Source organism: Sceloporus undulatus, chromosome 3 (assembly GCF_019175285.1).
Source record: "Sceloporus undulatus isolate JIND9_A2432 ecotype Alabama chromosome 3, SceUnd_v1.1, whole genome shotgun sequence".
NCBI lineage: Eukaryota > Metazoa > Chordata > Lepidosauria > Squamata > Phrynosomatidae > Sceloporus > Sceloporus undulatus.
The window spans coordinates 125,896,280-125,913,002 of NC_056524.1; the positions used below are offsets into that span (position 1 = coordinate 125,896,280).

Below are 16,723 nucleotides of genomic sequence, written 5' to 3' on the forward strand. Positions count from 1 at the left end.
ATCATGAATGTGCATACTAGGTTTCACAGGTTTTTCTTATTCATAATGTAAACGTTACATTAAAATCAAATGGAAAAACTGACTCTTGGGTTAAACTTAAGAGCTAATGCACTAAATGCCAATAAAATGCCAATAAAACAGGTTTTCCTCGTGAATTAATCATAGCAAGTGGTGTTTGCCTGAACATCTTGCCATAGTTCAAAATATTAGAGGGAGTGGGGAGCAGAGAGTAGATATATAGGCATACCTTGCTAATATGGCAGTTTAGGTTCCAGACCACTGCAATAAAGCGAAAGTCACCTTAAAGCTAATCTATTTTTTTCACTCATCAGTGCATATAAAACTCTAAAAACATATTTACACTACATTTATTGTGCAATCATGCAAGGCCAAAAAAATGCAACTGTAAAAATAAAACTTTTAAAATTGCCAGAATTCAACACTGAGACAGAAAGTGCACAGATGTTGTATATGGATAACAAAATGGCACTGTACTGTGTAATTGAAAAGTATTGTATTCATGAAATGCTCTAAGGCAAAGCAACTTAAAGAAAGATATACCTGTATACAGAGTAATGAGTTATTGTACCTGTGTAAGCTGTCCTGTGATTTGTATTGATTAAGCACCGCTCTGCCATAGTTTTCATCAGTGCTGAAATTAACAAAATATTTCATATCATCATATTGTATATTACATTTATGTTCCAGAGCATATGTTCAGACATGATGATATTAGTTTACAGGCCTCACCATTACATGATATGAACTAGAAAAAAGGACCTAGAGTCTAGACTTATCACTTTCTTTTCATTGCCCATTGCATGGGATGGGAAGGTGCCTTCTTGTGACAGAGCTGTCTTCCAAGTACGTTTGGCTGTTTTTACTGATCTTTTAATTGGCGAAATTCTTAAAGTTTCTGAGATATCTGAGGATCTCCTTGAACACAGTCTGAGGGAAAAACCACCAGGTTCAACGAACCACTGCTTGTCATAGACTGGATGTAACAGATGCTGCATGGATGAAGGAGAATGAACAGATGCATTCCAGATTTGCCTTCTTTAATGCTTTGTTATAAGCATCCGGCCATCTGGAGAAAAATCCTGAGAAATCTGCATGTCTTGAAAGAAGCTGCACATGGCAAACTTCCTCTAAAGCAACAGGGAAACATTCCATCACCTTGGCTACCTGTGTTTAATTTAAGTCTCTTCTTCTGTAAGTCTTTGATGCTTTCGTTTGATCTATGGTGTTTTCCTCTGGGAGCAGCTTTGTTAAGTTTTCACACAAGTTCACACACCTTGGTGGCCTGCTTCCTCTAAACTTCATGGCTAGCTCAAGAGGAGCAAGCACAGGCAAACATCTTAGAAGGGGGGGGGGAAGGGGTTTTATTTACTGGTGTTTTGTTTAATGAGAATTCAGTCTAGGGCAGCCTTTCTCAACCTTTTTACATGGGAGGAACTCTAGAAATCAAGGTTTGCTTTTTGGAATTTATATTTTTTTGGATTACTAGTTCCAAGCCATGGATGATTGAATCCATGGGGGAAAAAATCTATGGATGTGGAGGGCCAAATGCACTTTGGACTCAGCTTCCAACAACTGAAGTAAGCTGAGGACAAAGGGGGAAAGTGGGAGGAGGAAGGAGAAATTGGATCATTTTAGAAGCAACTGAAAAAGTGGGACAGCAGTTGTTAAATCGGAACTGTCTGACAAATCGGGACAGCTGGAGGGTATGCACACACACACTAAACTGAACTAGTGGCACTGACTGATACAATAGTCCCAGGAAAATTTGCAGTATATGACCTACTATACCCCAACCCCCCCCCCCCCCCCCAAATAACAAATGAATTATTTCCTTACTTTTCCTCCTCAGGTCTCTTCTTTATCCAGCTGTTATCTTGCAACAGGGTCCTTCGCTTGTTGACCTCATTGATGACTTGTTGCCTACTCTTCATTGCAAGGGAAGCATTCTTGACATCTATTTAAAAAATTGAATAGCAAATGTTCAGATCACTGGAGCTAGGTTGGGAATTTTTCTGTTGCTGAAGCATTAAAGCTACCCACTCTCTCCTAAACAAATTTTCACCCAGAGTGTTCACCTTTCTATGTTTAAGGTACACTCCAATTACTGTGCTTTTAGTTTCTCCTGTTTCTTTGCCAGTTAATGTACGAAATTACCTCCTAATAAACAAAACTGATGTGAGTCACCTCAGATACTTCTAACTGAGGAAGAAAGACAGCATATAAGGGATTTTGAATAAACTTACAAAATAAACATACTAATGAATGAATAAGTGATTATTTTGACATTTCTTAGGGATAATCTTTGAATCAAGACATCCATTCATATTCTTGACCTACATTCATTGCATTTAAACCAGTGATTCCTAGCCTTTTGGTCTTCCAAATGTTTTGGACAACTCCCTGAAGCTGTAGCCAACGTAGACCTGAAACACACAGGCCAAAAATGTTGGCTTCATGCTGATCTGGGGGCTGATCTGGTACAGGTGATGCATGCCCCCGGATTGGGCCAAAGCTGCACTGTGGCCACCTAAGGTAGCCCAGGCCGGCAGCAAAAGGAGAGCTAAAAAAAGTGTTCCTTGCTGGCGGCCCGTTTGGGACTCCTGCTGCAGCCAGCCTCAGGATTGCAGCATCTGGTTGCCGTGATCCTGTGCCAAACAGGGAGTGACCAGGGCTGGAGGGGTCAGAGGCTACTCCAAGCTGCTGGTCTGCTTGACCCCAAAGTTAATTATTAGGAATTCTGGGAGTTGAAGTCCAAAACAGTCTGGTGCCCAATTGTTTTCTTAATATACTCTACTGGCTTAATCAATAAAGATTAATCAGTGCATAGCTGAATGTGAAATGTTGTTTACAAACAATAGAAAGAAAGAAAGAGGAAGGAAGGAAGGTAAAGGAAGAATATCAGTAACAAAGACTGCAAGACACATCAGTCAGTTCTTGTGTTTCAGATTTTATAAGTGTACAGTACTGTATTTCCCCCATCCCTTGACTAACTCAACAGATGCAATACAAAAAGAGCATAACATTACCATTTTTGTTAGAGGATGGTTTTCCTACAGTAAGTGTTGTCATTTTGCTCTGTGTCCCTTCCTATGCACGGAAAGAAAGTAAAAGTTAAGTGTTAGTTTGCAGAGGTAAATCTTGATCTTGCAAAATATGGAATGAAGGGCTAGAAAAATGCATTTATTTTTCATTCTGTATGTACATGTTACAATATAAAGCTAATATGGGGGACCTATGGTTCTCCATGTATCGTTGGGGCATTTTAAAATCAGCAGGATGACAGAGGATTAATTGGGACTGTTCCTGCAAAATTGGGAGAATTGGAAGGTATGGACCACATGTTTCACATCTCTGATAATAATGGGAAGAAAATATAAAGACTAGAGAAGGAGTCCTTATGGATCAGACTAAAGGTTCACTAAGCCCAACTGACCCTATTCTTCTTCTTATTATTATTAATTGGGACAGGGGGACTTAGTGAACCGTTGGTCTGATGTCACTGGTAAGTTATATCCCAATTCCCACAGTGGCCTTTCAAGTGGATTTGATAGGCAAGCAGGCAGGAGACTCCTTTTCCATCTACATATACATCACACGTGTATGACCTGACCAAAGGAGCAGTAACTTACCAATGACATTCTACTGAATTATAAACCATTAAGCCGTTGGTCTATTATTATTATTATTATTATTATTATTATTATTATTATTATTTCTCACTTTACTTATTTATATCCCGTGTATGTGTGTGTGTGTGTGTGTGTGTGTGTGTGTATCCCAATTCCCACAGTGGCCTCCCAAGCGGTTTTGGTAGGTAAACAGGCAGGCAAGCCGGCAGGAGACTCCTTTTCCATCAACATACACGTCACATGCTGTTAAGAAAGATGTAAAGACTGGCTCACTAACACCTACTAATCTTTTTGACTCTTTTGAGAGAAAGGACTTCAGTTGCCATCCTCCCAGTAGCTTTGGCCATCTTTCGAAGCAGCCATTCTCTATTTGTTCTGGAAGTGATAGCCTTCAACTAGTCAGGGGAGATCAGTTGCCACCTAATTCCTGACCAAAGCAGTAACTTATCAATGACATTTTACTGAATCATAAACTATTAAGCCGCCCAGCACAAGCCTCTCCATATGAAAAGAAATAAGAAGGGCAGCTAGCATAATGAATAAGCATAGATTATTTCAACCACAGTCAAACTTGCTGGACATATGTATATTTTGGACCACACAGAGACCAGATTTCTGGTTACAGATTATAAACTGATGCATTATGTAAGAGCTGATCATGGAAAGAGAATGGCATCAAGACTGAGTCTTTAACAGATTACTAGAATACTCCAGCAAGATTACATCCAGTGTCAAGTACTAATGTAATTTTCCAATCCTCTAGTTTTGTACTAAAGGACCAAATGAAAAGCAGAGAAAATTTCCTTGTACCTACTGTGAATATACAGCAACGCTTTTTTGTGTATCAATAACTATGGTTGTTTTTCTGTGTTTTGCCAGATGTGTTCTGCATTGTAAGGAACTGTCAATGCTACGTACTGTGAAGAAATCAAAGTAACTTTCAAGAAAACTAGTGTTGGGCCAAGAGTTAAAGGAGCACTAGTAAGTCAACCAGAAGGCTCCCTGCCACTAAGAACAGGGATCAATTTCCAGAGGATTCAAGAAAGGTAAACAGGCATAGGAGAGAGATCCTGACATCAGTTCCAACATATGATATTTGCCATTTTCCTAAGAAAGGAGAAAGCTTTGCCCTTCTTGCAACATGGCATTTGAACACCTGGCCAGAACAGCTTGATTCACCTAGCTAAAAGTACGAGGGCACACTGACCTGTGGGAGAACAATAAATCCACAATTTTCAGAGCCAATTTAAGATATCTTGTAATCTGAAACGAAGAACAAGAAGAAATGTCTCTCTCCCCACGCTTCCCATTAAATGTTCAGATACTGACCAGGTTGCCACTAGAATACTGACAATATCACTGGACTTTCATCACACCAGAGGTAATAAGCAAATTTAGGGAAATAATAAGAAAGGCCATAGCTCTTTCTCCTCCAACAGAAAGAGAATGACCAGGAGGCTCCAAAGACACAGCCAAGAGACTGCTGCTGCTACCCTACCTAGCCTCTGACATCTAACATGACAGCTTCACTATGCCTAGGAGCCAACTCTGCTCATTTGTCATGAACACCCAGAACAGCGGGAACACAGAAGTTGTCAACTGCCTAACAGCCTTTTTCACCACCAGTGGGGCGGCATATATCTTGGTAGATTACAGCTTTGATAGGCCTTAGTAGATTACAAGTTCAATAGGGGGGAAATCATGTATGACTGGGAGTGGGGTAGGGGGAATCAGACCCATATTCCAACATTTCACAGATGAATACTGGAACGTGTGTGGCTAAATAGCATCAGATTGTGGTCAAGATGGCAAAAATTATTGAGGGAGGAAACATATGCTGGGACAGGCTGCAGCAGTTGGCTTTTGCTTGAGCCCACTAGGAAGAGGATTACAGTGGACTCTTGTTATACGCTGGGGTTTGGTTCCAAGATCCCCTGTGGATAACAAAATCCGTGGATGCTCACGTCCCATTAAATATAATGACATAGCAAAATGGTGTCCCTTATTAAAAAAAATGGAAAATCGAGGTTTGATATTTGAAATGTATACCTCTTTTTTAAAAAAAAATCTAACTGTGGATGCTTGAATCAGTGTATAAAAAATTGTGTATAAGAAGGGCTGACTATATTCAGGACTGTCTTTTCTAATTCAGCACAGCTGGAGAGCATTAGATTGGATCCAGAAAGATTCAGTGTTCTATGTCATTTTGAAAAACACCTCTATTTAAAAAATTAAGAATTTGGCTTCCTAATAATGAAAATCTGACAATACCCCTTCGGTGCAACAGGCTGCCAACACTCTTTTGGTGTAATCTCTGATTATCTCCTGGTACAAAGCTGATAATTGCCATACAAGCAGGATATACAACTTGTATGCTTTGCTTCCCACTCAAAAATGGCTCAAGGCTACAGTGAAATCTCTAAGAAGTTATGAAATGTCTACTGGGCAGTCTGCTAACACGGAGTATTTCTTAGGAACTCATAAAAACTATTTAAAACTAGCACGTAAGAGAATTTAGCTACTGATTTATGTTGTCTCAGTAACTATTGTCATTTCAAAAATGAGGGAATAGCAAAATTTGCTTAATGGCATTAAAAACAAGAAAAGTACCACAGGGCCATCCTGATTGTTTCCTACTTTTGAATTAAAAGCAAACGTGTTGTTGTTTTTAAAGGTTCCTACTTAATAATGCTTTGTTTATGAAATGCTACTACAGGTGTGATTGGTCTGCCAACATTCTTCACAATGCCTGTGAAAGTTTCCATGCTTGGAATATATTGAGATTCTTACTATTGTTGTTGTGTTGTTATTGCGGTGCCTTCAAGTCATTTCTGACTTATGGCAGCCCGAAAGAAAACCTATCATGTGGTTTTCTTTGCAAGCTTTGCTCAGAAGGGGTTTTGCCTTTGTCTTCTTCTACAGCTGAGAGAGTGTGAATATTCAAAGTAACCCAGTGAGCTTCCATAGCCAAGCAGGGATTTGAACCCTGATCTACCAGAGTCTTACTGCATTGCCAATCCGCTGCACCACACTGGCTCTCACATCTTTATTAAACACCAGTAAATTCATTTTTCATTCTCTAAGTACAGAGGTACATTATTGAAAGCTTTTGAAAATCTTCCCAAAGCTACTTAAAATATGTGAAGAGACAACAGCAATACTGTACTCATAAGCCACAATTTCCTCAAAGGCATGACCTGCTCTGTGAAAGCCACTCTTTGCAGCAACTTAAACATTTTGTCCTTAGTTTTTGTCTATATTCCAAACCTTTCTAGTATTCCAGACAACTGGGGTGGGACATTCTGTGAACTAAACTTCAGCTTTCCAGCTAGTATGGAAGCCATTTGGTGTATCCCCCCAGCCAAGATCCTATTTGGTTTTGGCAGAGGAAAAAACTTCACTGGTGGTATTAAACAAGGTCAACTGAGAGTCACCTACATCTTAAATTCCAATACTGTTCAGTCCCTGATGCCAAGGCATTATCGTAAAATGGGAGGATGGGAAAGGAAATCATATTGGCTTTTTTGACAGGCTGTTTCCCCTAAGCCACTTTCTCCCACAGTACTTTGACCAGGCAGTAAATAACAAGGTAGTATTCAAGAGAGCTAGCTTCTGCTGGGGGTTGTGTTCCAGGTGGCACCCTCATCTTCTGATGGTAGTGTACAAGTGCAACAAGTAGCTGTGGCTGCCTGCTTGCCTGCTCCTGGCACCACCAACACTATTGCCACTGCCATTTCTACAGGAAAGTCTTGGATTCCTCCCCATGTAAGTGGTGAGAACACAAAAGCACTCAGAGAAAATTTTCAGAGCAGTTTGAGCAGGAGAATCATTCAGCCCTCCCAATGCTGTTGAACTGCAAATCCACAGGACACAGAGGAATCGATTCAAACTACAGGAAAAGAGATTCCACCTAAACATTAGGAAGAACTTCCTGATGTAAGAGCTGTTTGACAATGGAATACGCTGCTTCAGACTGTGCTGGTCTCCTTCTTTGGAGGTTTTTAAACAGATGCCAGATGGTCATCTATCAGAGTGTTTTCACTGTGTATTCTTGCACATGGCAGGAGGTTGAACTGGATGGCCTTTCATGGTCCCTTCCAACTTGGTGATTCTATAATTCTATGATACCCAGCACTCCTTGCCATTGGCCATGTTGGCTAGGACTGCTTGGACTCCTGGTTCAATAGCTTCTGAAAGGCTGAATTATTCCCACTCTTGCCATTTGGGATACTGAGGGGAAGATATTATTATTATTATTATTATTATTATTATTATTATTACCACCCCCAAAACTGGGACTCTGGGTAGCTCACAACATTTAAAAAAGAACAACAGTACAATTAAAAGCATACAAAAATTGTACCATAATATAGAATTAAATTATTACAATATTAAAACAAGTTACATGTTAAAAGAAGAAAATACAATTAAAAAGATATAAATGTTAGAAATACAACACCCAGCCCATTCTTTAAAAACCTTCTGTTTTAAATTCCTGTCTGAACAGGTAGGTCTTAGCTTGCCAGAGGAAGGATAACAATGAGGCCCTCTCTCGTGTTGTCACCAACCATGGTTGTGATGGGAAAGGGATGGAGAGACAGGCCTCTCCAAGGATCACAGAACCTGGGCCGGTATATACAGGGAGATATCGTCTACCAAATAGCCGGGACCTGAGCCATGTATACATTTCCTACTTTCACACCACTCTTGGAATCAGAGTGGCTTATACTGCAAGCATATCAGCTACAAACTTTTTGGATTGTGTATTAATACTTCAAACACCGAAGTTCATTTGGACTCCCATGATATGACGAAAAGATCTACAAGTTAGCATGCCCATTTGATTTTTTTTTTAAATTGAGGGGGAAATGACACCCCTTTTTGTTTGCATTCAGTTAAATAAGAATTTTTAAATGTTTTAAATGAGATTGTTATAATGAGAAGTAAAACAAATGAGTTCAAAATGAAGACCATTTGTTGGTTATTCACATTTATTATGTTTATTAAATGCATAACCCAGCCCTGTTTTGCTTCTTGCCTATGAATAGAAAGCCCTATGTTTGTAGCCCACCAGTTCTTTATATCCCACTAGCTTAGAAACCTGTTCAGGCATTACCCTGTTTTGACACACAAAGAAGGGAATACTAGCACCACTTTTTCTATCATGGCTTTTGTTATGCAGAAAGTGACAAGTCTGTAGAGAAGACGTTCATATGGAGATTCTCCATGTGACTCAGAATCCTGGTTTTCTAGCATCCTTGCTTTTACGGAGAGTCTCCGCATGAAAAGGAACATCTCTTCAGCTTTGCTGCTTTCTGTTTGCAGAAAGTATCATGTCTGAGTACAGCATGAAAGTAAAGCAATGCAGAGTCAGGTCTAGACTCACCCCTTCAAATCTGGCCAGTTACAGCTGAACATATCTAACAACTCATGGTGGCAGAATTTTAAACCAAAAGATACTTTCAGGTGTTTTAGAGGTATTGCAATATGAATAGTATTCCCAAAGTTTTCTGTGGAGTGCTGAGATTTTCTTCTCCAAACTGCACCCCAATTGCTTTCCTGCCACAGGTTCCAGGTGTTTTTCAGAAGTTAAACATGTGCCTAGAGGCTGGTGCATAAACTGGAGTAAAAATAGTAGGCGTGGAAACAATTAAGCAATTCTTCTCTTCCTGATCCTCTCTTTTCAAAGCTGCTTTGGCCTTCAGGGCTTCTTTACACACATTTGCATATAATTTGCCCCAGAGTAAAATGTATAAACCTCTGGATGGGAGAAGCCCAAAAGGTAACTCTGCCATGTGGGTAAAGCACTGTATGAGCTCCCTGAGCTGGATAGAGAAGATGGGAATTGTAGTCTTATATGTAATGATGGCCTCAGTATGGGAAAAGCTGTTCTATACTATAAATTTTTACAGAGAGGAATGAATCTCTCTCTTAGGTGAGTACATGTTGCACACACACCACATGTTTAGGATTAAAGGTTTTCAGTCAATAGTTTGAAATGATTATTTTTCTTTTTCTTGTTTTATTCATTTATATTAATTAATTAATATAAATTAATTATTATAAATATTATTGTTGTCATTGTTGTTGTGTTGTGTAATAAATCAGTCATTTCTGATTTATTACAATCCTATCATGGTATTTTCTTGGCAAGAATTGTTCAGAAGAGGTTTGCCATTGCCTTTCCCTGAGGCTGAGAGCACATGACTTGCCCAAAGTCACCCAGTGGGTTTCATGGCCAAGTTGGGAATCGAACCCTGTCTCCAGTGTTATAGTCCAACACTCAAACCATTATGCCACACTGGCTCATAAATATAATTAATACAAAGCTATTTTCCCAGCATGATTTTATTGCTTCTCTTAAAAAAAATTAATATCTGAGATTTTTAAAATTAGAAAATCACATTAAAATATTCTTAACAAGAGGGCATGGAGACATGCACACACACAAAAGTCCTGTCGCCAACATGACTGTTTGCCCAAATAGGGCACTATAAGTACATTTGCATGGGTGCAGAAATCATAGATTTCTGGGAGCATAAACAATTTAATACTCCTATGCGGCCCTTCTGAGACTTTTATGCAGACTGTGTGAAAATCAAAATGGCAAGCAGATGAACATACAGATGCCTGTACACGGGCTTTGATTTGGCCATAATATGAGTTAGATACACATTTCTCTTATCAACCCTTATCAACTCATTTGAAATGTAGTGCTCGGGCAGAGTACTATTGATGCCATGGACAGCCAACATAACAAATAAATGGGTCCAAGAGCAAATCAAGCCTGAACTCTCCCTAAAAGCCAAAATGTTTAAATGAGGCTCATTAGAAAATATGGTAATGCTGGGGAAAGGTGAAGGCAGTAAAAGAAAAGGAAGGTCAAACTACAGATGCATTGAGTCAGTCAAGGAAGCCACGATCCTGAGTTTACAAGACATAAGCAGAACTATTGAAGACAAAGGCTCAAAGGATGTTGTTTTTTCATTCCTAGGATTGCCATAAGTCAAGGCCAACTTAATAGCAAATAACAACAGCAACAAAGACACAGATTCATCTTATCAATATCACTTATTTATCAAATAATTGGCTCCACTTTTTCTTCCATCTTAGCAGCATTAATTCTAAATCTCTACCTCATCATCATTATTTCTGAAAATAACACTGAAGTCCTCTGATTCATTTTATTCCAAATGGAGAACCCTCTGAACAGTACATCAAAAGACCCTATTTTTCTGAACACTTCTGACCTTAAATGCACCACATTCTAGCTCTTCAGACATATTTACGGCTAAGTAGAGAAGGAAAGAACATTGATAAGTTTTCTTTATTCTGGATAAAAAAGATTGTCTTGTCACATTAATAACATGCTATCAAGGAAATGGTCAAACTGCCCTGTGATTCTTTTATGATCCTTCGTGACTTCTTTTCACACACACACCCCCGCAAAAAAACCCACCCAAAACTATTCTAAAATCTTGCTTTGTGCAGAACAGTTATTGCACAGAAAATGGTGCATACAAAGCCCATTGTACATTATGCAAAATATATTTGTTCAATTAAACAAACATTCCCACAACTTGAGAATTCTAGCACATTTTTTTTTGCAAAAAGATTCCTAAATGTGAAAAATTCTTGAAAAAAATGTGCAACTCTTGTAAACGTCCCAGTGAGAAGAAAACTTTTGAAATTATTCATTCTTGCATGTAAGAATGAAATAAGTGAAGACTAGAATCCTTACTGCTGAATCATAGTTTCAGAACATACCAGGGACCATAATACATAATATAAACCACCACCATCAGCTAAGCATCTGAGTTGAATACAACACCATATAGCCAGTGACCCAGCTGGCCTCATGCATTAGTCAGTGTCATGATGCGGATAAGCCCTAAGAATAATAATGCCAAGCCTTAAAGACTGAGCACAGCAAACAAATAAAGAGGAAGTGCAGACGTATAGTAGGAGTTAACTTGGTGTTCCACTCGTGTGTGTGTGTTTAAAAATTCAATATGCTTATTCTTAGTTTTTATAATCCTGTACTCTTTGAGCAAGGTAGTTGTCCCAGGGTGTGGCAGTTAGTAAACAACTGTGGGTTTGGGGGTGAAATGAACTGACATAAAAGAGGGACACAGATGATGATGATGATGATGATAATGATGATGATGATAATAATAATAATAATAACAACAACAACAACAACAACAATAATAATAATATATTTTCATTTTTTTTATCCCACCTCTCCCACAGGATCGATATTTTTCCACATATGAGAACAGTACCCCTGAATCTGACATTATCATGTGGCAAATGATCAGGAGTGAAGGAAGGGCCATGGCACAGTACAGTAGTGTTTACTATCCCCATACTGACCAATCTCTGTGGAGCATTCACTGTGTGTGAAGAGTTAGTATGTGATCAGGTCAGTCAGGACTTGTGAAGAAGCAAGAGCAAGGAATTTAGAGGTGGAATGTGAGGTTCTTTCTAATACTTTGGCACGATGTTACCACTGAGATTGAGAAAGCCCAGGAACAGCAAACAGTTGGATAGGAAACTAGCCTTCTCTTCACTTCAGAGGCGTTCTTGTGGTAGTCCCTCTCTTTAGATGGGGTGCTGAGCCTTTCCCATGAGGAAGAAAACCTGGAAAGGCTGAACCTAACATACTATTGGAGCCATGCAAGCCTGCCTGCTATTAAACTGACAAACCCAGAATCCTGAATTGTTGTGGTTTGAATCCAAATCATTTGCACCACTTCCTAAGTAGCAGAAAGTCTCCTCCCTTGTCACCTCCCTTATTAAGTTGGCATTTTTTGTTAGCGACATGTCAGCATATTGCTGTAACCCACCAGTCAATAGTTAGTATAGATTACAGAGGCTACTAAAATTGATGTGTTGCCAGTACTTGCCTTCCTTCCTGAGTATGGGGTTGTACAGACCATCAAGAAAGGCTGGCATGGGGGCGGAGTGGAAGTGTGGCATCCGCACGATGCATGGCCTGACTCCACCCCCAAGTTGGCATGATGCTGTGCGCCTCACCATATGGCGGGAACATCACGGCATTCCTCTGGTGCTGTGTCCAGATAACGCAGCGCCAAAGGAGCACAGAAAAGCCGCGGCACTGGCAGCTATGGCACCCTTTCCATGGCACAAAAAGGAGCTGCTTTTGCAGCTCCTTCTTGCACCACGGAAAGGCCAGATTATGGCCACAGCATGTGGTTGCCACAGCCCCAATCTGTCAAAGAAAGAGGTGGCTGCAGAGAGCCCCTTAGGGGCAGTCTGTACAGCCCCTATATAGGCCTACTACTGATTTATACAATTGTTATGATTTATCCATATTATGTTATTCATTTTTAGCAGTTGCTTGAAACACAAATGAGGATGAGAAATCAAGATAGTGTACTCGTGTTAGCAAAAAAATACCTTGTAAGGAAAGGTGGTGCATCCCTTCCCTAGCACACCAGAGCTCTTACAACTGAATATGCAGTCCCTGAGCTTCCATTTTACTTATACAGAGTCAATAGATCAATAATGGATCTCCTGTCCTCACATGCAACTTGAACCCAAACAACAAGCCAGAAGCAAAGTGGTAAGAACACACAGATTTTTAATAGTAGGGCTTTTTGGCAGGATGCGCAGACTCCACTGACTTAAACTTGCCTGCATTTTTACAACACTTGGATTCATTAGACATGCTATTTTCAAGCAAAGGTCACCATCACAAGGACACAAATGTGAGATAATCCAAAAGACAAGTTTTAGTTGATTTCATTATACCAATATAAGTTTTTACCCTAAGATTTTCTGGAATTTTAGAAGCTGTCAGTTATTTCAAAATTCAGACAACCTTAGATTCAGATAAATCAGAAAATCAAATTCAACCTGCAGATTAGCTAAAATATTTGACAGCATATATCTTGCCATAGATTTACCATAACTGGTTTAAGAAAGTGTAAATCAAAATTGTGAAAACTGATTGGAAAATGAAAGAAAGCAGGATTCCAATAAATGGAGAGACAGGCCTATTGTAAATTGTATGGAGAAACCACTAATGCTGAGCTGAACACTCTTATATTCCATGTTCATTCATCTTGGCCCATTTTACCATCTTTACCATGTCTGTTCTGCTGGGAGTTCTTAGACTTAATTTTTCACTGTACCCCAGACTCCAAAATCCATGCCTTTCTCCTTAGAAACAAGATCCACACAAGTTTTGTATTAAATTATCTGGGAATAAAGTACAATGGTAACAGTAAACAGATTAAAAATATAAAACACAAATGACCTGTAGACTGGAATGAGTTAAGAATGATAAAGAGAGCTGAGAGAAAAGTGCTCAATAGACTGTTTTCCTTCCCAATGGAGAAGGCTAGAGCACAATTTGCCCCACCTCCAAAATAGGAGTTGAAACAAGCCACTGATTTATAGGGAAACAAGCAACAATTTCAGGAAATTACTATATATGGTAGCACCTTTGCACTATCAATGGGCCCTAAAATAAAGCTGGTGCTTTTTAAAGATGTTGAAGAAGGAAAGATGGAAGGCTGCCCAGTTGTTGCTGCTTTTAATGCTGGCAGTGCCTAATCCAGCCATTGGAGTTTATCCCATGAACAAATAAGACGGCTTACCTCTTCCGGCTTGAATTTAGGATCCGGGATGCCCCCGGATGTTATCATACCTAAATTGCCACCTATCTAGCTGAGATGCTGCTGCTCAGATGCATCCCTGGTCAAACCTCACTCAGCCATCACTTTTTCAAAGTCGGGGAACTTCTGAATTCAAAAATTGGCCAGCTAAGCAAAGGTTCGACCCAGGATGCATCCAAGCAGTGAATGAGATGTGATGCCCAGCAGTACTTGCTATCAGCTTCGGCTGTTACACCAGCTGAGACCCTTCCTGGAGCCAGGTGACCTAGAAACTGTGGGACATGCACTGGTAACCTCTTGACTCAACTTCTGAAATGCGCTCTACATGGGGCTACCCTTGTGCCAAATTCAGAAACTCCAACTGGTCAAAATATGGCAGCCAGACTGGTCTCTGGAAGATCTGGAGCCGACCATATAACATCAATTTTAAAATCTCTCCATTGGCTGCCAATCAGTTTCCAGGCGCAATACAAGGTGTTGGTCATAACCTTTAAAGCCCTACATGGATTGGGTCCAGTCTCCTTGTGGGAGCGCCTTCCTCCATACAATCCACCCCTCTCACTCAGGTCCTTTGGGAAGAACTTACTGCAGCCAAAGAAAACCAGGCTGGCTGCGGTTTCCCAGAGGGCCTTCTCACCTGCTGCTCCTAAATTATGGAATGGTCTGCCGGATGAGATCCGTCATATTACCACCTTTGAAGCCTTCAAGAAAGCTCTCAAGACGGATCTCTTCGGCAGGTCTTTCCAGATTAATCTCCCCTTCCACAGTTATAAATATTTCCTGTCTGCCCAAGAAGATGCCCTGCCTCTAGTATGTGCATTTTTAACAGATTTTAATTAGCATTTTATACTGTTATTATTGTTATTTTATATGTTTTTAAGGAATAGAGGGGGTTAGGGGTAAGGGATTAAGTATTGTTGGCTTTTATAAGTATTATGTATTTTATTGCCATTTTTGCATTATTGTAACCCACATCGATCTGTAGGGAGAGGGAGGATATAAATAATAATAATAATAATAATAATAATAATAATTATTATTATTATTATTATTATTATTATTATTATTATTATTATTATCTTGGCTAGATAGGTGGCAATTTAGGTATGATAACATCTGGGGGCATCCCGGATCCTTAATTCAAGCTGGAAGAGGTAAACCTTATTTGTTCATGGGATAAGCTCCTTCCTCACGTAGTGCCTTTCAGATCCCTTGGACTCCAATTCCATCACCCCACAGAGCCCTAAGACTTTTGAACATTTTTATGCTTCTCACTCCAACCCCCCCCCAACCACAACTATTCCCTCAACAACTTATTTTGCTATATGTAGATGAGTTTATAATGTTATTTATTTATTTATTTATTTATGGAGAGGGGCAGGTTCTTCAGCACCACTTTGCTGAAATTCCAAATTCATCATATTTGAATAACTTGTTCTGCTGTTCTACAATAAACGTCAGTTCTTGCCCACCACAGACTAAAATTCCCTGAATGCCATTGTTCAGTCAGGAGCTGATGTCCAGAATATCAAACCCAATTCTCTCTGTCTTGCCAGCAATATGAATCCATGACTAACTAAAGAGATTTGCACTTGCAAATCCCGGCGGGATAGACGAGGGATTGAAAAGCCAAAACTGGGTGTTACTGCATGCAGCCAAGGCCAGGCAAGTGCAATCTATTTGCAGCCGGACCCCAGCCACACTTATCCAGCAGCTTTTCAAAAACAGGAGCTTGCTGTTTTTGAAAAGCTGACGGATTGTGTTAAGAGCTGCTGGTACAGAGTCAAGAATGTAGTCCTGTGCAACTTCTAACAACTCACCCACATTTATCTGTCTGTTAGCTGACAACCCCCTTGAAGGAGACAGGTTAAATGATCTAATATGGATCCATTCTGGATACACACAGCAAAAACGGAGACTCACATGAATTCAAGTCCCATAGGCTTGAATAGGGTGCACCCCAGCGAGCACATGGCGGGCCTGTGCCACAGAGGGCACCCCAATGGGGTTAATGGAGGTCGCCCCTCCATGTAAAAGCAAGAACATAGATCTCAAGTCCATGAAAAAGGAGGGGTGAATGTTTAGTGAATGACAAGGCTTTCATAAAAGTTGTAAAAGAAATTGCAGAAGAGAATTCTTTTCTTGTTAGAAATTTACTGTCAGGAAGTCCTAAACAATGAGGACTTGATTCTTCTGGATACAAGATCTCCTTGGCCTTGTCTGCATGTCGGCCAAAAGGCCTGTACCTCCCACCTAGTTCTGGCAGTATCCTGTTCAAATGATGCATGGCCCAAACCCTGGTTCTGGTTCAAAAATAAAATAAGAATATGAACAAACCATCTAGACCATGTCCATTCAACACCAGAACTGGGGTATAACACCCTTAACATGATTTAAAAAAAAAACTTTACTTCTAACATTGGATAT

General features: G+C 39.8%; 1 protein-coding gene across 1 annotated transcript in view; it reads right to left on the minus strand.

The window, feature by feature from the left end:
• SCEL (sciellin) overlaps positions 1-16,723 on the minus strand; it is a 66,157-nt gene that overhangs the window by 44,546 nt on the left and 4,888 nt on the right. Inside the window, 3 exon segments of the mRNA XM_042458425.1 lie at positions 590-652; positions 1,858-1,975; positions 3,048-3,108. Of these exon segments, the coding sequence (XP_042314359.1) occupies positions 590-652; positions 1,858-1,975; positions 3,048-3,090 (224 nt within the window). The 5' untranslated portion in view covers positions 3,091-3,108.